The sequence below is a fragment of the Manis pentadactyla genome, chromosome X, assembly GCF_030020395.1.
Source record: "Manis pentadactyla isolate mManPen7 chromosome X, mManPen7.hap1, whole genome shotgun sequence".
Taxonomy (NCBI): Eukaryota; Metazoa; Chordata; class Mammalia; order Pholidota; family Manidae; genus Manis; species Manis pentadactyla.
Window position 1 is genome coordinate 5,687,872 of NC_080038.1, and position 24,460 is coordinate 5,712,331.

Genomic DNA, 24,460 nt, shown 5'->3' on the forward strand with positions numbered 1-24,460 from the left:
AATTTCCATGCTCTTTGCCAAAATAATTTCTCTGTAGTTCTCATTCCAACCTTTTGTTGTTGTAAGAGTGTGTTCTTTCTGCTAGCTGGTGGCGAGACCTGGTCCTGCCTTGAAGCATTGTCTACATCCCAGGTCAGCTGCTGCGTGGTCTGTAAATCAGGCCGTGATGGCAGTATAACACAGAAAGTCCTTGGGTTACTTGTGCTGGTTTTTCAGACGGGGAGCTGGAGGGGTGTGGGCGGGTGGTTATTGTAGGCAGGAAAGGAAGAAGCCTTCAACTTGGCCACTGTCCTGGCGGCAAGAGCCCTTTTGACTGTATTTGAAGAGAAATGCAAAGTGACCACCTGCTCCTTGCAGAGCTTCTTGCTGAGGGCAGTGCCACCAGCCTGTCATGGTTTGTGGCTTGTCGCGGCCCATTTGGGCTGCTAGAACAGTAAACACCACACACTGGGGGCTTGCAAACCACAGACATCTGTTCTCACAGTTCCGGAGGCTGGAAGTCCGACCCCTGAGTGCCACCCTGATTGGGTGAGGATGCTATTCCTAGTCACAGACTACTTGCCCTGTCCTCACATGGCGGAAGGAGCGAGCTAGCTCCCTGGGGTCTCTCATCCCATTCCTGAGGGCTCAGTGGTCGTGACCTGATCATGCCCCCAAAGCCCTCCTGCTTCCATGCCGTTGGGACTTACGGTTCCAGCACAGGAATTTTGGGGTTCACAAACATTCATAGCATGGCCCACGTGGCAGGTTGTCCTGCCTCTTTGTCCTTGTCCCTGGTGGTCCCCTGGTGTGGAGGGCCACTGCCCTGTGCAGATGGGGCTCTCAGCAGTTAATTAAATGCTTGCCAGCATTTTCACTCTGCTGTTGCTGTACATTTTGAATACCTGCAGTGACAACCACACGGGCTACCTGCCTGCGAGGTCTGCTTTATCTAGGAAGCACTTACTGGTTTGGTCATAGTGATTTGCTTTTGCACAGTGTGAGTCGTCCCCGTCGGCCCCTCCAGGCTTCTCAGTTTGATGCCTTACTTTTGTAGAATGTGAGGTTTTTCAGATATATAGACAATTGATCCTCATTTGTGGTTCCATATTTCTGAATTTGCCTACCCATTAGAACTTACTTGTAACCCTCAAGTCAGTACACATGGTGCTTTCTCAGTCATTCACAGACGTGTGCACGTGCAGAGTGGCCAAGTTTGAGTGGCCGGAAATGCCCGTTCTGCTGAGGCTAACAAAGGTGGCCCTCTGTATCTAGTTTCAGCTTGCAGAGTGTAAAGAAGCATCCTTCCTGCAGTCTGGTTAGTGGCATGTGTTTAATGTGTTTATGGTTTTTAATGGGTAATTTCGCTGTTGACAATGTCCCTAAAATGCGGTGCTGGGGTGCCTCTAGCGCCTTATGGAGAAAATACGAGTGTTAGGGAGGCTTCATTCAGGCAGGAGTCAGCCACGAGTTCCATGTTAATCAATCAACAATATCTATTCAATAAGGTGTCTTAAAACAGAAACTAAAAACAAGACTGTGTATTGATTGGTTGATGAAAATGTGACTAGAGATTTGCAGGAAACTCACCCTGTATTTCTGTTAGGGACAGTGGCTTCAGGAGTCATTAATTTGTGAATTGGTGACTACATAGAATGTAATTACTGTGAATAACCAGAGTTGACTATGTTATAGACTGAATAATGTTTGTGTGTCCCCCAAATTCATATGGAAACCTATGTGATACAATACAATGTGGTGTGTTAGGAGGCGGGCCTTTGGGAGGTGATCAGGTTGTGAGGGTGGCGCCTTGTGATGGGCTTAGTGCCCTGATAAAGGAGACCCCAGACAGCGCCATTGTCAATTCCTTCATGTGAGGACACAGTGATGAAATGGCCATCCCTGAACCAGGAAGCGGGTCCTCACAAGACACTGGATCTGCCTTCATCTTGGACTTTCCAGCCTCCAGGACTGTGAGAACTGAATGTTGATGATAAGCCATCCAGGCTACGGTGGTTTTTGTTACTTTGTTATGGGAGCCTGGACTAAGACAGACTGTGCATTTCATTACAGCAGAGATGCCTACGCTGAAAAAGTTCTTTCCTATATAGGAAAAGACTGCATGTGGATTATTCTGCTGTGCCTGTGCCGATGTCTTGCAGTACGTTTTCAACCACAGGTTTTCTCTCCCAGGTGTAATTAGCATGGTCAATGCAGGCGTGATGAGTGGCTCTGGAAACCTGATGGATTTTCTCGATGAGCCATTCCCTGATGTGGGGACATATGAGGACTTCCACACCATTGACTGGCTAAGGGAAAAGTCACGGGACACTGACAGACACAGAAAGGTAGGTGGCATTCATAAAGTCACATTGAAGGGATCCCTTCAAATGGCTGGGCCTGGTTTTCATTGGCCAGGCATTGAGCTGGGGCGTAGGTTCCTGTGTCATGTACTGGGCTAGGTTCTAAAGAAGAGAGGGCTGGTAGGAGAGGCAGACATATGGACAGGTGATGATATTACTGGGTGCTGTGGGTGGGAGGTGATGTCATACAGAGCTGTGGTGTGGAGGACAACAATGTGGCTTGAACCAGACAAATTGGGTACATCCTGCCCTTGATACCTTCAGACTGGGTGACTTTGGGGTGCCATTTCTGGACCCTATCTTCTCACTAGCAAGGATCGGGGTGATTGATGAAGTGAAGATGAAGTGAGTTTGTGCGTATATGAAAGCATATAATACAGTGCCTGGCATTGCTGTATATTTTAATGGGCTACAAGAAGTTATGTATCAAGTGCTATGAGGTCATTTAGGAGGGATGATTTAGGAAGAGGTTTTTAGAGAGGGTGACATTTCAGTTGGGTCTTGAAGGATGACTAAGAGTCTGCTAGGCAGAGAAGGGTAAGGATTCTAAAATCAGGAGTAGCCCTTTTGTGAGTCACATAGGTGTGAAAGAACATGGCACATTTAGGCAGTCTGAGGAGCTCTGAGGTCTGGTGGGAGCTTTGTGGAAAGGGAGGAATAGAGATGAGTGGCAGTGTGGCCAGTGGGGCTGGGTCAGGAATGACCACGTAGGCCATGAAGGAGTTTGGCTTTCATCCTGATGGCCGCAGAATATACAGGAAAGGTGCATTGCAAAGGGAGAAACAGGAAGCTTGGAAATCAGTTCAGGAGAAGGAGGAGGAAGGTCTGACAAAAGGTGGTGAGTGAGGAGCAGATGGAGAGAGGCTCAGGTCTTGGGGTCAGGAGGGGAGTGGAGTCAAGGAAGCCAGCTGGCTGTGGTCAGATGGGGGGACGACCAGAGGGACAACGGGGAGTGGCATATTTCAAGGGGAGGCTGCTGACTTCTGTTTCCACCGCTTTGAGTGTGAGGTGTTTGTCCAGCCCGTAGCTGGGGCTGGTTGGCAGGTAGAGGTCACTCTGTACAGTTCAAGGGCAAGGTCAGGGCTGTGGTGGGGCATGAGGGGTCCTTGGCATGTGAGTGGGCATGGAAGCTTTAGAAGTGGCCAAGGTGGCCTGGACACCAGAGGGAGAAGTGAGGAAGCAGTCAGGATCCTGGGCAGCGCCAAGATCTAGTAGGTCCGGTGGGAGGGGGCTGCTAGTCAGGTCACCTGCACGGAGAGGGGGAGGAGGGGACGAACCCACCGTGTGGGGGGCGTCGGTGACCTCACAGGGAGCAGCTTCCAAGTGGGATGCGGAGTGACGTCAGTAGTGCGACTGTGTCACATCATTGCACGCAGGTTGGCAGGGAAAGGGGCAAGAGTGATCTGCAGGGAGGGGGGCGGAGTTCCGGGGCCAGCCCTGCCTCTCAGCTCCAGTGCGGAGCAATGGGGCGGCAGGGCCGCTGCACTCTGCAGCAGAAGGTGTTGGCCTCTGTCCCTCAGACCAGATCCAGCTTGGCCCCTGCTTTTGGAAGGCAGGCTTTGTTGGCACAGCCCCGCCTGTATAGGTACACGTTCTTACGGCGCCTTTTGTGCCAGATAGCAGAGCTGAGTAGTTGCGACAGAGGCCACTGGACCCTCAGGGCTGAAAGTCTTTATAGAAAATGTTTGCCAGGCCCTGCTCCGAGGGGTTCGGAGGGGAACGGCAGTCCCCGAGGAAGGCAGGATACTGTGAGCACACAGAGGCAAAGGGGCGCTCTTACAGCGTGTTCACACAGCCACTGCCTGGCACATGCCACCCAAGCTCGCCAATTCAAAGTTCTGGCTATTATTGTATAACCTTGAAAACAAAAGAAGGAAATGAAGTCTTTGTTGAGCAGGTTCATTTCTTTGTTGAGACCTTAAAAATGTAAGTTAAAATAATAATTCTTATTCAAAATGGAGACACCAAATCCATGTCTCCCGTGGGAATGGCTTTTGAATAATCAAAGATCAAGTCACACGTAGAAAGTCTTTTTAATTGAGTTTTTTGGGGATGCTGCTTCGTTGGAGACTCTTCTGGCACCTTTATAGCCCTGTGAGGTGAGCTAGACAGCCCATGTAGCTGGCCAAAAGGACAATGTACGTGGGAATTTAGGTGCTTGGCCTGCCCTGAGGGAAAACACTTTCGGGGAAGGAAGCAGCAAAACGTATTCCCATCAACTACCGTGTCTTTTTGTTTCTAGATAACCAGCAGGAGCAAGGAGTCCATCTGGGAGTTCATCAAGGGCTTGCTGGATGCCTGGTCGGGATGGGTGGTGATGCTGCTCATCGGCCTCCTGGCGGGTACGTGGGGGGCGGGCACACGGGGGGCACGCAGCGTTCCCAGAGCAACGTGGGAGGCGCTGAAATCCACAGCGCCAAATGTTAGCGGTCCTTTTCTGAAAATGTCTGGTTTCTCTTTTACCCCATGCAAGGGATTTATTACTTCATATCTTAGCAAATCCATGGCCATACATTTAACCCAGAATCTTTTATCAGTAAGATAAGACCCCCACGGCCCCGGGGGCCCAAGTACAGCCAGTGGAGAGCTGTCATTACAGTGCTGGTTGGCCCTTTTTGCAGCACAAAAGCATGTTGCCATACTGGGCTTCATCAAAAGCACATATTTTATATTCTATAGTACTTGGCTAGGTAGAAGGCAAGAAAGTATAGAAAAATTTTGATCTCTAATAATAAATAATAAAACACCATATGAGTAGCCTTTACTAATACTGGCAGGCTCTGGAATGCATGTAAACATCCTAAGACACTCAAAATAATTGGAGACACCCGCAGGATCTGAGGTAGGCCCAGGGAGATACCTCCAGCCCATGCATTGTTCTGACCCTCAGGGACTCTGTGCCCTTCATTTTTCTGATCCCAACACCATGCTTATGGGCAGTAGATGTTTCCAGAGTGAAGGGATGGAATATCTAGAGGGGAAACCTCCCCTTTTAATATCAAAGGCACCAATTTTCCATGGAAATTGTCTCCTGAAACTTACTTCCCTTTACAAGATTGTGAAGGTGTGAATGTCTAAGAATGAAAAACTTGACCATGCTAAAGCTAGTCCCTTACTAAAAATCCCCTACCTATAGTGACATAATAGGTATGGTTGTGGGATTGATCAAAGAATGCCCATAGTGGAGGCAGACTATAGTGAGCTCTCAGAACGGCAGAACACTAACAGGCTGTAGGTGTAAGTTTGGTGATCACAGAGGGTTTTGGTTTCTGAGCCTTCTTCCTTTCATTATTCCACATACAGTCAGAGGAGGGGCGCGGTTGCCAGGGAGGGGCTCCATGTGTGTTATAAAGGGCCAAGAGGGGTGCTGAAGGGGCATCCTTTCCTTCTCGCCACGGCATCTGTCTGCCCACTTCTTCCGTTCTGTCCCTCCTCTCCCAGGGGCTCTCCCAGTACGTAATGGCAGCAGCGTTGGCAGGGAATTAGATTCCATGGATATATAGTGTTTTGCTGCTGACTTCTTTTACTGCTTTTATGAAGACCTTTGAAGATGGGCAGTTTGCTGTGAATCTTGATGTCTTATTTAGAATAGATTCATAAAACCATACACTCCATCATTTACTCTTGGCCACTACGAAGGAGAAATAAGTAGAGGAAAGGAAGAAGTCTGGAACAGATGTTCTGGCTTCTTGCCGAAGTGAACAGCCCAGTGTAGATTTATTAACTAAGAGACTGATCAGGCCATCTTTAACAAATCTGATATTGATCGATGGGCTTTACTGTCAGCCTGATATCCATCAGTTCTTTCAGGAAGAATCACCTGAGGAATTAAAAAAAAATACTGCCTGGGCTTCAGATAAATAGTATTCTCGGAGATGACCCCCTAGCATTGAATAAAGCCCACCCCACCCCACCACTTCCACCTGGCCCTCACCCATCTGTGATTTTGATGTGCAGCCAGTTGTCACCACTGCAGAAGGGTGATCCCATGGACACAACACATCAGCAAATGAATAAAGGAAGAAATCAAGAGTGGGATGACATTGACAGTGGATGTGGCTAAAATGTTCTTTTGATCTGCATGCACCTTAAAGGGAAAGCCAACAAACTGTGCCCCGTTCACTTTTCTGTTCCTGGGCTGGTCTAACGGTGGAGAGGGCTCAGGGGTCGTACTGCCTGGCCTGTTGTCTTCCCAGTGGCACGCCCGATATGATGTATATTCTGACCCCCGTGAAAGAGAGGCCCTGCAGCTGCTCCTGTGCAGGGCGCTTATCAGGAGTCACCACCAGGTGTCACTATTGTTCCACGGAATGAAGCTGAGACGCCTGTCACTGTCAGGAGCAGTCAGCCAGGAAGCCGGTAGTACTTGGCTGTATATAAGCGGCCTAATGTAATTACGGAGGAATGAGTAGCTATGAATTTGGGTTTCTCAGTGGGTCTTGCCCCTGGATATCTGCAGGACCCCACCCTCACCTTCGTTAGGTCTTTGTTCAAATGTCATCTTTGGCCTGGGGTACTCCCTGAGCACCGTTTCTAAAAGTACACCTCTCCCTCTCTGAGCCTCATCCCCCTCGCTTCTGTGTGTGTAAGAGCTTTATTGAGATGCAATCCTTACAATGTGTGTGCCGTACAATTCACTCTGTTAAAGTGCACAATCCAGTGGGTTTTAGTACATTCACGGTGTTGTGCACCATCACCACTATCAATTTCAGAGCACTGTCACCAGCCCCCAGAGAACCTCCCCACCCGGTAGCCATCAAGCCCCAGTGCCCCCCTCCCTACCAGGCCACCGCTAGTCTCCTTTCCGTCCACATGGTTGCCTGTTCCACACATCTCCGATCAGTGGAGTCATGCAGTATGTACTGTTCTGTGATGAGCTCCCTTCATGTCGTGTAATGCTTCCCACGCTCACCTGTGCTGGGGCACCTATCAGGACTTAACTCCTTTGTGCTGCCAAATACTATTCTGCTGTACACACAGACCACATTTTGCTTCTCCACTCAGCGGTTGGTGGGCACATAGGTTGGTGCCACTTTGTGGCTATCGTGGAGAGTGCCGCTGTGAACATTTGCATCCAGGTCTTTGTGTACACACACTTTTTCCTTTCTCGTGGGTAGACACTTAGGAGTGGAACTGCTGGGTCCCATGCTAAGTCTATGTTTAATTGTTTGAGGAACTGCCGAGTTGTTTTCCTTAGTGGCTGCACCGTCATAACGTGCTGTATTCTTTTTCTCTAGAACCTGTCACCTTGTGATGGAGCCCCCGATGTACTTCTTTTCTCTGGTGTCTTTCTCCCCTCACTGCGTTCTGGTGCAGTTCTGCAGAGGCAGGGACCCGAGTCTGCCTTGTTCGCTGCTGTAGTCCCAGCATGGACTGGTGGCTGGCACCACTGAATGAGAGGCTGACTTGCACTCATTTATTGCACTCATTCATTCAACATGGATGTATAGTTCCAACTATGTTCTTGATGTGGGTACAACAGTGGACGAGGCTGAGGGCGGACACAGAGTCTGGCCATTTGACTTGACCCCCACTGTGGCATGCAACCAGACAATAGAATCTTCCTTCTGCCCAACTTATGGACTAGTGGGAGTATATATATATAGCTAATGATGATATCCGGATGTGATAGGGGAGGTATGGTGATAGGGGAATGCCTGGGAAGGATACCTAGTCCAGACCCAGGAAATCAGGAAGGCTTCCTGAAGGAGATGATGTAAATGCCAGGATCTGGAAGATAAACAGGAGATTGCCAGGCTGGGGGAGGACAGTGGTGACCGGGGTGGTGCTGAGAGGAGAGCCTGGATGCTCCAGGAACGTGGAGTGGGCAGCGTGGGGGGTTTGTGACTGATGGAGACGCAGTGGCCCATTGTTGGAGGCTGTGACCTGCTGAGGAATCAGGCATCCTCTCAAGGACAGTGAGCAGCTTCCGCGGTAACAGGAGAGGAGCAGGCAGGGGTGAGCCCTGGTGCAGGAGTGTGGGTGCCTTTGGGGTCGATGTGGGTGGCGAATTGATGTTGTAATAAGGAAAGTTAAACTTTGAAAAATTTAGTAGCCTGCAAGTATTGCCTCATAAAAGACTGGATGGTTTTTTCTAGAAAGAGACCCAAGGTAGCCTTTGTGGACCACTGCACACTTTATTTTATACCACTTATATCAGCCTTTAAAGTGGTTATTTACTTATGTAGATCCACAATCCTTTACCTATAATTTAAAAAATCTGGAAAGTTCAAATAAGAGATTTTTCCAAGCTTGTTTCCCATTCAGTATCAAAACCTTACTTAAATGATGAGGCTGTTATAGTTGGTATGCCTCCATTTTGTCTGAATTGTCACATCTATCTGAGAAATACTAATGTCCATGACCCCAGCATCCTACCCCAGAATTTACTGAGGGGGTTCTGTCATTTATAGGCTGTACGTACCCTGTTCCTACAGTTTGGAAGGGATGAATGCTGAAAGCTGCTGGGCCCCAATGGCTTGAGCTGGGTTAAGAGCTGTCTGTCTCTCCCCTGCCTGATGTGAGTCACCTAAGGACCGTGTATCATTGGCCTTCGTATGTCACTGGCGGGGCGCTGCCTTGCGCATGCCAGGAGTGCGCAGGGGACTTCACAGTGCACGTGAGAGACTCCCCGTGTGAGCGGCAGCGGTGGCCGGCCCACCTCCTCCTCTGGCGGCCCCCCGGGCTGCTGCGCTCCTGCATTGGCCCCGTGCTGTGCACTCTGGGCGTCGTCACCGGGCAAGTCCTCTAAGAGGTTCTTGCTGCTTCTTCCAGGCACCTTAGCTGGCGTCATCGACCTTGCTGTCGACTGGATGACCGACTTGAAGGAGGGGGTCTGCCTGTCTGCGTTCTGGTACAGCCACGAGCAGTGCTGCTGGACTTCCAATGAGACCACTTTTGAGGACAGGGACAAGTGTCCCCTGTGGCAGAAGTGGTCAGAGCTGCTGGTGAACCAGTCGGAGGTGGGTTTCTGGGCAGATCCTTTCAGGGAATGCCTGCCAGTCCACGGGCGCTTCGGAACACCGCTGGGCATGCTGTGAATATCTGTGGTTTTTACCTTCAAGTGTCTGTCCTGATCGTCACCCATGGCTTAATACTCGCAAGACTTTTTCTAGCTGTAATGTTTAAGCTTCAGTTGGAAAAAACTTCCCCACTGAGTCATGGGCACAATGTATGTATGTATTTTTAGAAGTCTTGTGTTTGGCTTCATTTTTCTTACCAAAAGTGCTTTGTCAATCAAGAAATAGGGTTGATTTATATACCTTTTAATTAAGGAGAAGTGATGTTATCTTTAAAAAAACCCTCGCTTTCCTGAGATGTAATTCACAGTCCATATGGTTTGCCCATTATAAGTGTACAGTGGAGTGGCTTCAAGAATATTCACAGTTGTGTCACCATCACCACGGTATAACTTCAGAAATCTTTGTCATCCCAAAAGAAACCCTGTACCCATGAGCAGTCACTCCCCATTCCACCCAACCCACCAGTCCCTGGCCACCATGAATCTACTTTCTGTCTGTACAGATTTGCGTTTTCTGGACATTTCACATAAGCGGGGTCATATAAGGTGTGGACGTTGGTGTCTGACTTCTTCCCCTTAGCATGTTGTTTTTCAGGTTCATTCGTGTTGCAGCGTAAACTGGTACTCATTCCTTCTCATGGCTGAGTAATCTTGCATTGTATGGATGCGCCGCATGGTATTCATCCTTTCATCAGTCAGTGAACATGGGCTTCTTTCACTCTTGCACTATTATGAATGATTTTTGTCCTGAACATTTTTGTCCAAGTTTTTGTGTGGACATGTGTTTTTATTTCTCTGGGGCCTATACCTAAGTAGGAGAATTGCCAGGCTGTATGCTAACTCTATGTTTAACCTTCTTAGTAACTATCAGAGTGTTTTCAAAAGTGGCTGCACCATTTTACTTTCCTACCAGCAATGCATGAGGGTTCCAATTTGTGCACATCCTGATCAACACTTGATATTGTCTGTTTTTGATTGTAGCCTCCCTAGGAGGTGTGAAGAGCTAGGTCATTGGGGTTTAAGTTCTCATCTTCCAGTGCATCCCATGAGTGCATTGAGGAGGAAGTTTCTGGGCCTTCTGTGATGGGAATGCCCCAGGTGAACCACGGAATGGGTGCTTGCCTTCAGGGCACTTAGAGCTTTAGATCTGTATAAAATCTTAGTTCAGGAAAAGGGTTAACTTCTAACCGAATTCAGTGGTTACCACAATGACAATGGGTCATTGACAGCTTAGAAACCCAAGTGATGGGGGAGCACAGTTGCCAAGATTCACACTAGGGGTAATGTGAGGACCATTCAAGCTAGAACTTGTTTTGGAAGGTAAATGTAATCTATTTATAATCTCCTGCCCCCATCTTTTTTTGCCCAATGGACTTACCACAGCTGAACACATTTGGAATGCACTTTGCCATTTTTCTAAACCTCTTTCTCAGTGGAATTGAAAATTAATTCCTTCAAATCTCAGAAGTAGTCAGGGATCTTGAAATCTCACACGTTCTCAATGCTCTCCATTACTTCCAAAAATAAATTCTATACTTGGGTTGATGGGAGTGGGCAGACAGAGTTGGCTGGGTGCCATATTTTATTTCTTCTGTCCTACTTGCAGTATTTTTTTTGGGAAATATGGGCGTCCATCTTTTCAACCACTTATAAGATTTATACTTTGATTCAAAGAATTACTGTTAGCAAGAGTGAGAAGTTATTTTTAGTTTCAAAAAACTACAGTTTTAAGTGGGTGAAACGTAATCCTCAGTCCCATTTCTCAGCACACAAGGTGTGAATATATGTGATTGTCATGGCCAGAGCAGACTCCTGGCACATGCTTTTGCATTTCATAGGCTCACATGTGGCCACGTCCACTGCCTGGCTTATAGGTGACGTCGCTTTCCTTTCCCCTCACTTGAGTGATCCAGGTGGGGGCAGGAAGCTGAGGCCGAGAGAAATGTGGTCTCCCCCCAGCAGACCACGTCCTCAGCGTCAAAGACCCTAGGCTGTGTGTTTGGTTCAGAAAGCATTCTCCACACATCAGATAATTTGGAAAAAATGGTTCAGTGAATTATTCAGAAGGAGATGATGGAGTTTTTCCCTCTAAAAGTGCCTCTCGCATGTTAGTTTGCATCCAGGTCCCCGGGACAGCTTGTTGAAACACATTTTGCCGGGCCCAGGTTCCAAGAGTGTTGGATTCAGTGGGTCTTGAGGGGCCCCGACAGTCTGCATTTGTTTTCTTTTCTTTTTTATTAAGGTATCATTGACATACACTCTTATGAAGGTTTCACATGAGCAACATTGTGGTTACTACATTCCCCCGTGTTATCGAGTCCCCCCACACCCCATTGCAGTCACTGTCCATCAGCCTATAAGATGCTGTAGGGGACTCTGCACTGCTAATAGGCGCCCAGCTGCTGCCAGTCCGCGTGCCACATTTGAGTAGCGGTTTTCTAAACTGCACTCCCACATGCATTCACTGGCACTGCGGCTGCTTGCTGCGCCATGGCTGGGCCTTAATGGCAGCTAGTGGGGGCCGATCCACCGCAGACAAGACAAGGAAAACCTTCCGGGATCTCCAAGGCAGAATTCGCTGTGCCACGCCTTCGTTACCTCTAGCACAGGTGGTGATGAAAGCCGACGTCAGTCACCCTTTCCCTGGCGGCTGAGATCTCACCCGGGACAAGGTCTGTGCAAACAGCTCCTGGAGAAGCAGCAGGGCTGTGTTTGTGTGCCGCCTGTAGCTCTAGCAACAGCTGAGAAAACCAACACTAGGCCTTTTTGTTGCCATGGGGGTGGGACAGAGTCCCATCAAAGCTCCTGCTCCAAGAGCAGAGGGGCGGGTGGGGACGTGGCTCAGGTCTGTGATGGCTCATGTGTCATTTCTTATTTTGGGTCTGGTTTAGGGTGCCAGTGCTTACATTCTGAATTACCTGATGTACATCCTGTGGGCGTTGCTGTTTGCCTTCTTGGCCGTCTCCCTGGTGCGTGTATTTGCACCATATGCCTGTGGCTCCGGAATACCAGAGGTTAGTGGGGCCCAATCTCTTTTGTGCCAAAAATAAGAACACCAAATACCAATGTAGCACTTATGTGCCAAGCACGGTTCTAAGCATTTGACATCTACAAACTCATTTGTGAGCCTATGAAGTAGGTACCATTATTCTTCATGTGATAGTTGAGGAAACCAAAGCCCAGAGAGGTTAGGTAGCTCGCCCAAGGCCACTACGCTGGTAAGCTATGGGTTGAACCCAGCCATTTGGCTTCAGGATTTATGCCTTAATGGCTTCTCAGATGGTTATATTGTTGTCTTTGCAAACCAGGCATTACTCTTCAAGCCTATGGAATCAGACATGTGGCAAAGGTATGTTTATGATGTAACTTGTAGATACACGTTTATGATGTAATGTCAGAAAAGGACAACAGTGGACTTTGCTGCTCAGAAAGTTTACTGAGGAGTGAAGTCCCTTGCTACATTTTGTTCTTCTGGTGACAAGGTAATAGCAATCTTTAAAAAACTTAATTGCACCTTCAGTGTGTGCGTCAGGAAGGCATCCCTGTGTGAGTTTAGAGTTCTCACAAATATGTCTCAGCATTGTCATCTAACCAGAGTATGAGAGACGCGACCTCAGTGATTAACAGGAATGCCTGAGACTAAACTTCAAACCTAGCAGCCTCTGCTGAGTAGAATGATAACTGAGCTAATTCCCAAAAAGCCCAGACACTGAAAGTTTTCGCTAGAAATAATTTTAAGTGTTCTGTGATCAGTATAACAACACAGCTCAGTTACTTAAAATGGTGTTTCAGCAGTGCCTACAGGTGGTGAAGACGTAGGTTTATAGGTATGGCCGGTCATGGCAATGGACCCGTGTTGGGCTCAGCTCCCTGAACCCACACCCTTTGCTGGTGTTTGCCAGCACTGCTGCTGGTCCAGACAGTCCATAGGAAGTGCTGGAGTCCTTAAAAGTATGTCGAGAGAAAAGCTTAACAGTGGCTTGTTCCAGCAAAGATAGAAAAAAAAAATAGAGGCAATATGTCATGCTGAATTTGTGATTGCTTTTGTTAACATATCACCGCAGGAACCTGAAAGACCAGCTGTAGTGCCATCCTATTTCCTCGGTACAGCCGGCTCTGCTACAGTGCACCGTGTGCATTCCAAAAAACACAGCGCCAGGCAGTCACACAGAACCCGTGGGGAAAATGGGGTTAGGAGCACAGCACCCAAAAACGTCATCTGTGACACGTATCAAAAAGATGGGAACCCAAGAAAAGCAGTACCACAGCTTTATGCACATGAAATGGTTAAGAAATATATAAATACTCCCTAGTGCCCTGTGGACTGGTAAATGTTTGAAGCATGTGCCTGTGTGTGTTCTGTGTGTTCTGAGCACAGCTCGGTCCAGCTGGTGCAGTCTGCCTTCGCCCTGTGTTTCTCCCAGATGAAACTGTGCATAAACAGACACGAAATTTGCGTTATGCTCAAGTTCTTCCCTAATGCATGAATCTCACTGGAACAAATCTCGATTTTCAAAGCACATTGTAGCAGACCTGACTGCATTGCATTTGGGATCTAAGACCTGAGCCACCCTGGACAAGAACAGATCACTTTTGGCATCTCAGCTGATGGTCCCACAGCGCAATAGCAGGCGTTTTTTGACTCAGGTCGTCTTTCCAAAATAAGGAGTTGGCCGATGGGGAATTGGTAGAGAATTTAATGCAGCAATAAAAAGTGTGACGGGCAGTCCCATCTTCCCTTTCCAAGAACCAGAGAGGTGTGCTCGGCTTATGGATGTTATAGGCAGACAAGGAGCTTGAATATGGGCTCTGTCCCTGAAGGGCTGGCTGAATTTGGTCTTCCACTGAGGAAGCAAACACGGGGCTTCCAAAGGTCCCCACTCTTCTGTCTGGAACTGGGTGGTGGGTGCATGGCTGCTCGTGGGGCTTCATTAGTAGCAGCCCTATTGACCACCTAAGAAATTGTGTTCTCTTAGAACCTACTTTGAGTTGAACAGTCACAAATCTGTTGCAATGTATCTCCTTAAAGCCCTGCTTGATTCAGTGTCTGTTAATTCAAATTAAAGCCAGTGATTGGATTTTGGCATCTACTGGGAATGAATTTGCTTTCTTTAGTCCCTAATTTGATCATGACAATTTTATAAAATCATTTTAGAGAATTACAAAATGCCAATTACATTGTTCAATTCACCACATGTCCTGGCTGGCAAAGGCTCAGGTAATTTAGATGCTTGTAATTTTCTAAATGGTATTACCCTCTTAAACTGTACCCTAGGGTCCAAATCCACATTAACTAACTGACAAAAAATTAGAGATAATTTTATTTGTGGCAACACAAGGGTAGGATTGTGGCAGGCATAATAAAACATCCCTTAAGTAAGGGATCTGAGGTCCCCAGAGCACAGGCTCAAACAGGCCAACTATCGCTAAAGACCAGTTTAACCATTGCTGGTCTGTCTGCCATTCTTGAAAGGCTAGTTCAAGAAATGCCATCTGATTGTACAGCTGGAAGACCTCACCTGTGCTCTGTAGGAAGGAGCTCATTGAGCTCTTCAGAAATGCACGCCTGCACTCGAACTTTCTCCTTGAATTAAGGAACAGATCTCTATCACCAGTTCTGAGGTGAAAGGGGCCCATTCGAACCTCTTTAAAATTTCAAGGATTAGCTCACTTCACCACCCTTCCCAAATCGCCAAAGGTGTCAGGATGTCAAAGAGAGCTTCAGGACTGTTCCTTAATACTGCTTTTTCCAGAAATTGGAGCAGTGTTTCTCTACCTGGGCTGCATTTTAGAATCACCTAGGGAGGCTTTAAAAAACCTCGTGCCCAGGATACACCTCAGACCAGTCACATCAGATCTCTAGGGCAGAGCCAGTCGTTGCTGGTTTCTAATTCCCCAGGTGATTCCAATGGGCGCCACTGTCAAGACGGGCTGTTACAGATATTTGAGAAATTGATTTCTTGGTAGAGCAAAACCCACTAGGAGGCATCTTGAAGTTATGTAACTGTACCAACACTGACAAGAGATAACCTTGGCCCATGAAGTATTATACAATGGGGAAATAGAAATTGACCATGAATTCCACTGGCCGACTCACTTCGTATCTAATTCATCTATGATCACAGGCTTGTAAATTGCTAACTCAGCAGTAAACATTCATTCCATTTCAGCCAGTTGTGGGAGAGGTTGAAGGTAAAAAGTTACCTATTGGTGATGCTTATGTAGCCAAAAGAATACTGTTATGGAGGAAGAGGACTCCAATATATGGAGTTACCCACTGAGATTGGCATCCAGTTGAATTCTGAAAGTGTTCGGCAACCTCTTGTACACCTTTAGGAAGAAAGCTGTCATTTGGCATTTACAAAATGTGGCGGGTCTGAAAATGCAGCAAGACAACTCTACCTGTAGTCAAAGTACCTTTCAATAAAAGAGGGGCAGGATCCGATAGAAGAGAAGGGGCCACCATGGATTCAGACACCTGTACACCCCCCAGGGATGCAGTACTAGAATGTTGAGCATCTTCTTTTTTCATCATATTAAAAATAAAGTTGAAAGAATTGGACAGTAAACACCCACATATGCATGGCCTACAGGAGGGGCTGGTTAACTTTTCCAGTAAAGGGTAGAGAGTCAGTATTTTAGGCTTTGGGAGCCAAGAGGGAGTCAAGCAACTATTTTATTAAAAGGCTGGTAGTCTTGTTCATGTATTACATTTAAAACTGTTTAAAGTACTGTAAGCTTGTGGGTCATACAGAAACGGGCAGTGGGCTGGATTTGGCCCATGGGCCAGAGTTTGCTGATCTCGGCCTAAAGTGCATGTGACATTTTGTGCTCTTTGCTTTGTCACGTATCTGGCCAGCTTTCTGTCTTTATCTTGGACCTCTTTCAAAGTAAAAAATGAACAGTTAAAATCAATAGATAATGTCTTTTTTTGACACAACAGAGGGCAATGTGAGCAGGATAAAATGCCCTAAATAAAATGAGACCCTGATAATTATTTAGTTCTCATTATCTCTTATTATTCTTGGTATTCTTAAGATTTTCTATGCATTGAGTTGTTTCAGTTTCCCATTAATATAAAATCATATGTTAATAGAAATTCTGTTAAAATAAAATTATAGCTAAATCAAGAAGGAAAATAGCCTCTTCTCAGTGCAATTCAGTGAATCCCATGCAGAGGAGGTGGTCACTTTCCTAGCCGTGACATCGAAGCAACTCATCTGCCTCGTTCTCTGCCCCCTCTTTCAGATAAAGACCATTTTGAGTGGTTTTATCATCAGAGGCTATTTGGGGAAGTGGACCCTGCTGATCAAGACTGTCACCCTGGTGCTGGTAGTGTCCTCCGGCCTGAGCCTTGGGAAGGAAGGGCCGCTGGTGCACGTGGCCTGCTGTTGCGGCAACTTCTTCAGCAGCCTTTTCTCCAAGTACAGCAAGAACGAGGGCAAGAGGCGAGAGGTGAGCAGGCCGCGCTTAGGTCCGAGGTGCTGAGCCCACCACCTGGGCTGTGCACGGGCCTGGGCCTCACGTCAGTGCTTTGCCTTGCAGGTGCTCTCGGCTGCTGCTGCCGCTGGAGTCTCCGTGGCCTTCGGGGCTCCCATCGGGGGTGTGCTTTTCAGCCTGGAAGAGGTGAGAAGGGGCGGCTGAGGAATGTGGGCATGGTTGGCACAGCAGTAGGCCTCCACTACTGGACCCTTTGAGGACTAGATTCCTGCAGCTCATTAAGGAACCACAATTTCACCGTTAAAATACTCTGTTTCCAAGTATTGCTTTAAAAATTGCCAGTATAGTTTTTTTTTTTTGAAGATTTGCCTTTGCCTCTCTTTTTCATGTCTTTGGCAACTCGGATGGCTCTATTCCAGGGGTCGGCAAATATTTTCTGTAAAGAGCCAGGTAGTAAATATTTTAGGCTCTGCAGGTCTTACGGGCTCTGGCGCAGCGGCCGTGGTAGTGGGAAAGCTGCTGCAGACCACACACACAGGACTGGGCGGGGCTGCATCCCAGTGAACTTGCCTTACGGACGCTAGAGTTTGAATTTTATATACTTTCACAGGTCACAAAATAGTGTTCTTTTGAACATTTCACATGTCCCAGAATACTCTTTCCTCTAACCAATTAAGAATGTAAAAACCATTCTCAACTCCTATGCCATACAGGGTTTTCCAACCCTGACCTACTCTGTTGTCTGTAAAATTAAATCCAGAAGTTTATTTGCTTTTAGTGTGTGTGGGGGGGGTGTCTCTGTGCCACAAGGAGAATTATGATGAATTATTTTCCTTTCTCAAAAAAATAGCTCACACTTACCTTGACTAGTATCCATTCCACTTGAGAGATAGAATCCATCAATATCTTTGTTGGTGTATTTTGTTCATGATTAGGCCCAGATTGAGTAGCGAGTACTGCCTATCTTTGGTCTCGAGTGGGACTTTCATGCCCCGTGCCAGGGGCGGCTGCCAGTCAGGGCTGGGGCTCTGGGCAGCTGCCTTCAGCCAGGCCCTAATTCCCTGCTTGTTCGTCACAGGTCAGTTACTACTTCCCCTTGAAGACCTTGTGGAGGTCCTTCTTTGCGGCCCTGGTGGCAGCCTTCACGCTGCGGTCCATCAACCCCTTTGGGAACAGCCGCCTTGTTCTCTTTTATGTGGAATATCACACGCCCTGGTACATGGCTGAACTCTTCCCCTTCATCCTGCTTGGGGTCTTCGGGGGCTTGTGGGGAACGCTGTTCATCCGCTGCAACATCGCCTGGTGCAGGAGGCGCAAAACCACCAGGCTGGGGAAGTACCCAGTGCTGGAGGTCATCACAGTGACAGCCATCACTGCCATCATCGCCTACCCCAACCCCTACACGCGCCGGAGCACAAGCGAGCTCATTTCTGAGCTGTTCAATGACTGCGGGGCCCTCGAGTCGTCCCAGCTCTGTGACTACATCAATGACCCCAACATGACCCGGCCTGTGGATGACATCCCAGACCGGCCAGCCGGGGTCGGGGTTTACACAGCTATGTGGCAGCTGGCCCTGGCTCTGATCTTCAAAATCGTCATTACCATATTTACCTTTGGCATGAAGGTAAGTGAAGGGGAAGGAAGATTCGTGGGCAGCCCCGGTCCTGGGGTAGCTAGCACCTGCTTGCCAGAATACAACTGTGGCGGGAGGGAAAGGGGAGCCCCCGTAGGGAGTGCTCTTTGTGCCGGGCACTTGACATTCTTTGAATCAACAGGAAACGATGCTTTCAGTGACAACAAGCCCAAGAAATAGCGATTTTAATGCCATTTTACCCGTGAAAAAGCTAAGGCTCAGAGTATGGTATTCACAGAGAGATATGCGTAGTTTGGCAAACTTCCACAACACACGCGCTTGTGTCAGCAGCGCCCAGAACCAGAAGCAGAATATTGAGAACCTTCCAGAGGCCCTGTCATGTTCCATTACTATGGCTTTTTGGATGGAATTTTTGAGATTCGTTTATTTTGAGAAAGTCTAAGAGACTGTGTATAGCGTTTACACTTGAGTATGTAACTGTCAAACACAAACCTAAATTTTTACCTTAAGAACGAGAATGGGTGGACTTTATATTAAACAGCTGATGGTCTCTGATCCATCGTCTCTTAGCAAAGGGGTTTATTTTCATGTCTGAGGAAGACACTAGCTGCATCTTTTGGTGCCTGCTGGGAGAAGTCTGCTTCGAAGATGTTAATTTAATCTGCCGTCAGATTGGGCAGCTCAGAAAGGAACATTTTCTCAGGAACATCCCAACTCTAGAAATCACACTCGAGGATCCAGAGTGGCCTGGGGTTTGGTTAAAGATCCGCTGCTCTCCTCAGATTGATGACAGTCTGGGGGGTGTACTTGTAGCTCCCAGTCAGGATTGGGAGTCACACGCAGCCTCCACAAACACAGGCGTGTTCTGTAGCACATGTCCAACCACTCGATACATTAAAGTGTATTTTCACACAGTAAAGTATAAAACACGCTTATTACCAAGAGTTTAGTTTACATAGTCTGTTTCTTTTCTGCCTCTCACCTGGCTCAAAAATATTCAGAGCACTTTTTGGAAAATGTACTTTGTTAGGAAGTGGGAGCTGTTCCCCCCACACCATCTCTCTATATTCAAGAGGCCTTATCCCCTTGAAGAGCTTTTTGGAAGATCCAGGGCATTCAGCTTCTTTATTTTACCTGTGAACAGTTGCAGGCCGTCCTTTTCCATTTTCATGCTGTGGCTTGACATTTAATTTTAAAAGCTAATCTGAATGATGCGCAAGGGGAGAGAGAAAGTGGTGAGTATGTCTAACAACAGACACTCACCTTGAATGTTATTTGCTGTGGGGCTTCTCATTCTTTAATTCACAGCAGGCAAGCCAGGCCAGCTTTGGAAGGAGAGGAGACGGAAGGGTAAGATTGCATTCTCTCCAGGTCACAGTAGATAGGACTGACTGAGCAGGAGAATCACTTGTTCTGCCTTTTCCCAGCTGACTTATTTTCAAGCATTGTGCCTCCTTTGAAGACTGAAGCAAAATGCAAGCCTGTGGAGGAAGGGGGGGTTACCGTGTTTACTGGGGGTGGGGAAGTGGAAATTCAGACTCTTTCCCTGATGCTTCTTTTTGGTCTGTGCTCCCTGGAGATCCCCTCAGGCCTCTTCATCCCCAGTATGGCCGTGGGAGCCATGGCAGGCAGGATGGTGGGAATCGGTGTGGAGCAGCTGGCTTATCATCACCACGACTGGATCATCTTTAGGAACTGGTGCCGGCCTGGAGCAGACTGTGTCACTCCAGGACTTTATGCCATGGTGGGAGCTGCAGCCTGCCTAGGTACAGCACAGGTGGGGTGGGGTGGGAGGCACAAGGAAAGGTGAGATGGGCCAACTGCAAGGGCTGATCTGGTTTAGAGGACTGGCTGGAAGGAAGACTGGGCTCGAGCATTTCCATTCTCAGGATAGGCCAGGTTGTGCTGCTATAACAAGCAAACCCCTGCAGCTCAGTGGTTTAACACACCAAGACACATCTTGCTCATGATATGCAGGCGATCTTCATCACTCATGATTCCACATTGGGGAATTTTCCTACTTGCTAAAATATGTTTGTGACCCCTAAATCAGTACTTGTGCTATCACAGTCATTCTTGGACACATGCAGAGTGGTGAAAAATTTCAGTTGTCTGGTACACATATTGCCCGCCGAGGTTGAACAGGGTGAAGGTCCACCTTCTTGTTCCAGCTCTTACACTGGACACAAGTGTCCTTCACGTGGTCTATTTAGTGCCATGTTTTTGCATTTTTGTGCTTTTTATCAATGCTTTTGCTGTTTAAAATGGCCCCCAGTGTAGTGCTGAAGTGCTGTCTAGTGTACCTAAGGGCAGGAAGGCTGGGATGTGCCTTGCAGAGAAAATATGTGTTAGAGAAGTTTCCTTCAGTGCTGTCAGCTATGAGTTCAATGTGAATGAGTGAACTATACACACTAAATAAAATGTCTATAAGCAGAAACACATATGAAATAAGGTTTTGTATCAGTGGGTTGACAAAAATATTGTGACCAGAGGCTCACAGGAACCTAACCTTATAATATTTCCCCTAGGGCAGTGATTCAGTATTTGCTAATTCAGTGTTTGTGCCAAGTTTATAGATTGTAATTACTGTGAATAATGAGAACCAACTGTGTGTGTGTGTGTGTGACTGAGGTAGCAGAGGGCTCTTCTCCATTCAGTCATTCAGGGACCCAGGCTGATGGAATCCCCACCATCTTGCAGCTGTGCCATTGGAATAGTGGTTTTCAATTAGGGGCAGTCGTGCCTCTCAGGGACATGGAACACTGGAGGCTTTTTTGGTTGTACACCTGAGGAGGTGTTACTAGTGTATAGTGGGTGGGGGCCAGGGATGCTGTTGCACACCCTGTAGTGGAAAGAATAGCCCAGCGACAGAGTTATCCAGCCCCAAACATTCCTACTGCTGAGGTAGGGAAACCCAAGTTTAATCTCACTGGGAAGGTAGGCGTCGGTGTGGATTTCCCCTTTGAATACCAAGGGAGGTAAGGATGGGTCCCTCTCCTGTGTATGTTTCCTAAGAATCTCTACAGTTTTCCAGCCTCTGGGGTTCTGGAGGAGAGCCATGCTTGCCGAGTCAGAAGCCTGCATAGCCCACGCAGGACCCATTCACCAAAGAGCAGGGCTGTGGTCCTGGGTGGACAGCCAGCCCAGGAGTCCCTCGCTGGGGAGGAGCCCTCCAGTCAGTGGCTCCCTGAGGCAAGGCTGTGTTCAACAGAGCCTGGCCTCTGTTCTAGAGGCCTGAGCTTGGGCAGCATGTCTACCATCTCCTCAGAGCAGGCGTTGGGGATTTATAGGCAGCTTGTCAGTTTCCATCGTTCATGCCCTCTTGAGGGTCCAGAGCTGAGTTTCAGAATTTCATTCCCTGTCTTCGGTCACAGGTGGAGTTACCAGGATGACGGTGTCATTGGTGGTCATCATGTTTGAATTAACGGGTGGTCTGGAGTACATCGTGCCCCTGATGGCGGCGGCTGTGACCAGCAAGTGGGTGGCTGATGCCTTTGGGAAAGAAGGCATCTACGAGGCCCACATCCACTTAAATGGGTACCCATTTCTGGACGTGAAGGATGAGTTCACCCACCGCACACTGGCCACTGACGTCATGCGGCCACGGCGGGGAGAGCCCCCACTGTCTGTGCTCACCCAGGACAGCATGACCGTGGAGGACGTGGAGACGCTCATCAAGGAGACCGACTACAACGGCTTCCCCGTGGTCGTGTCCAGGGATTCCGAGCGCCTCATTGGATTTGCCCAGAGACGGGAGCTGATTCTGGCAATAAGTGAGTGAGGGGAGCAAAGCTCATAGTTTACTGAGAGACTAATGGCCGCCTTTGGATGCCCCAAATTCTCAAAGAGCTTAGAGAGAATGTACAAAGGTCAGAGGGCCTTAAGCGGGGCTCTCACACTTTGATGGATATTCCTATCACCTGGGGATCTGGCTAAAATGCGGAGTCTGATTCAGTGGGTCTGGGGTGGGGCCCGAGACTCTGCATTCCCTGCAAGCTGTGAGGAGTGATGTGGGAAGGCATTGATGGCTGGCAAATGGCTGCCACGTTTGCAGGCAGCTGCCTGGGCCCACTGCCCTAGGAGGCAAGCTGCTGCCGCCCCTGTAAGGAGCTGTGAAGGAAGAGACACAGCCGTGACTGTCTGGGCTGGCTGGTCCCAGAGACAGACTGTCAGGCAGGCTTGCCAAATTAGCGGTGGGTACTGTGCCTCAGGTGCCTCCCTGGCATGGCACAAGCCCTTGACGTCACTCTGTGACCTCATGTCTGATTCTCCCAGGCAGGGGCCCACGTGGGTGGAGGAGCAGATGTCAGGTCAGTTCTGAGGGACACTCTCCCTGCTCGTGCACCACCCAAGCTGAGCTGGGCTGAGGGGCAGGCTGGTGACTTGGGATGATGCTTAGGTGGGTGTCCCAAAGATAGGTGGGTCCTGTCAGCTTGGGGATGCCCACACTGGAAGGGGGTAGCAGGGGGTAGAAGGACAACGGTCTGGGTGTGAGCCATTGGAGGCCCAGGCAGGGAGGAGCAGTGAGCCTTGGAGGGTGCCCTCTGGGTGCAGTCCTGCCGGGCCTCCTGATGAAACGGGGGTGGGACCAGCATCTGTGACAGCAGTCCGAGCGCAGATCCCATCCTGCTCGGCATGTGTGCTCGCATGATCTGCACACCATCCCAGCATCTCACGGTAGGCTGGGGCTCATGGCACAGCTCGTGTGCACGTGATGATTTTACTGTATATCCCACCTTCCAGAGTGTTCCTGAAGGTTGCCAGCGGGACTTGCCTGGGTATGATTGTGGGTGCCCTGCTGGGAGCACCTTCACCAGACAACCCTTCGCTTATCCCTGCCCTTTCTTGACTATTTCTAACGCTCTCCCTTTGAATTTCTAAAACCTCTTTGGGCCATTAAATAGCTTTTAAAATATCTTTAAAGTATGTTTATCGAAGGTTTTATAAAAATGAGTTTAGATAAACTTTGTCTAATAATTTTAGCTTGTTGCTCAAACATCCTGCAAAGCAACAATTGATTTTATATTTTAGACACGATGGCACATTTATAAATGCTTCTTTTTATTAGGTCCTGTCACTTAACAGGCAGGTACTTTTAGGCATAAATACTGTCTTATAGATAATAACTTTTTTTAAAGCTGTACAAGAACGATTGGGTTTGTTTTAAAATCATGTAATCAGCAGCCTTTAAAAAAGTGTTTCAATTCCTGAAGTTTTAAGCAAAGGCTGAAATTAAAAAACTAAACTAATAAATGTCATGGAATCCATTACCTGTTGTGTCGCTCCAGGCACACCTGCTAAGAGACAGCTCATTAATTTTGCTGAGACCCATTACTGCAATCAAGTGGGAAGCGGAAATTGTCATCAACTGGTTAGAGAAGAAATTTAAGCTTGCCAACCCAGTGCTCTCCTAGAAGCTATGTTTGGAATGTCTAAAGAGGCAACACGCAGTGTAAATAATACCTATATGCTCTCAATCAGACCAAAAATAGTATAGGAGCTGCTGTTTAACAGGGTTTGTAGGAAGTCAAGGAGTGCTTTGCTCCGAGCAATCAGAAAAGCGGTTTTTCTGACCTGTGGAAATAGAAGAGTGCCTGTACTCTGATGGAGAAATTCATTACCCGTGTTTGCAAAATTATATGCGTTTGCATATATAGAAACATATACAGAAATATGATATTAGCATGTAGCTAGTAAGTATCCCATGCTGAGTTCACTTTCAAGGGAATTAGGAGCAAAGATGATAGATCCAGGATAGTTTGGATAATAAAAGAATGGTGTGGCAAATAAGGGTTTTTCTTAATCTCATGTTTAAAGTTGTAGCAACTGCTCACATGAAGCTGAAAATTTTGTTTTGTTATTTTCAATCCATACCTGGACTGCCAAACCATAGCCGTTGTCTTTGTTAGAGAGCAATTTATTAGCACCACCTAAAATTGGGCCCTCTTCACCATCCTATACTAACATGTGGGGCCACATGTGACCCTTGTCAATTCCTGGTAAAGGGGCCTGTAACCTCTTGGTGCTATTTGCAAATATGAGGCTTTTTCTGTGCTCGGCAGG

The 24,460-nt window shown here is 47.8% G+C and overlaps 1 protein-coding gene across 4 annotated transcripts in view; it reads left to right on the top strand.

Moving 5' to 3' along the window:
- CLCN4 (chloride voltage-gated channel 4) overlaps positions 1 to 24,460 on the top strand; it is a 57,894-nt gene that overhangs the window by 19,325 nt on the left and 14,109 nt on the right. For all 4 annotated transcript variants that reach the window (XM_036913008.2, XM_036913004.2, XM_036913006.2 and 1 more), the window contains exons 3-11: positions 2,173 to 2,327; positions 4,585 to 4,684; positions 9,117 to 9,304; positions 12,255 to 12,377; positions 16,612 to 16,818; positions 16,909 to 16,989; positions 17,882 to 18,427; positions 19,977 to 20,163; positions 21,772 to 22,170. In XM_036913008.2, the coding sequence (XP_036768903.1) occupies positions 2,184 to 2,327; positions 4,585 to 4,684; positions 9,117 to 9,304; positions 12,255 to 12,377; positions 16,612 to 16,818; positions 16,909 to 16,989; positions 17,882 to 18,427; positions 19,977 to 20,163; positions 21,772 to 22,170 (1,975 nt within the window). In that variant the 5' untranslated portion in view covers positions 2,173 to 2,183. The remainder of the gene's footprint in view (positions 1 to 2,172; positions 2,328 to 4,584; positions 4,685 to 9,116; positions 9,305 to 12,254; positions 12,378 to 16,611; positions 16,819 to 16,908; positions 16,990 to 17,881; positions 18,428 to 19,976; positions 20,164 to 21,771; positions 22,171 to 24,460) is intronic.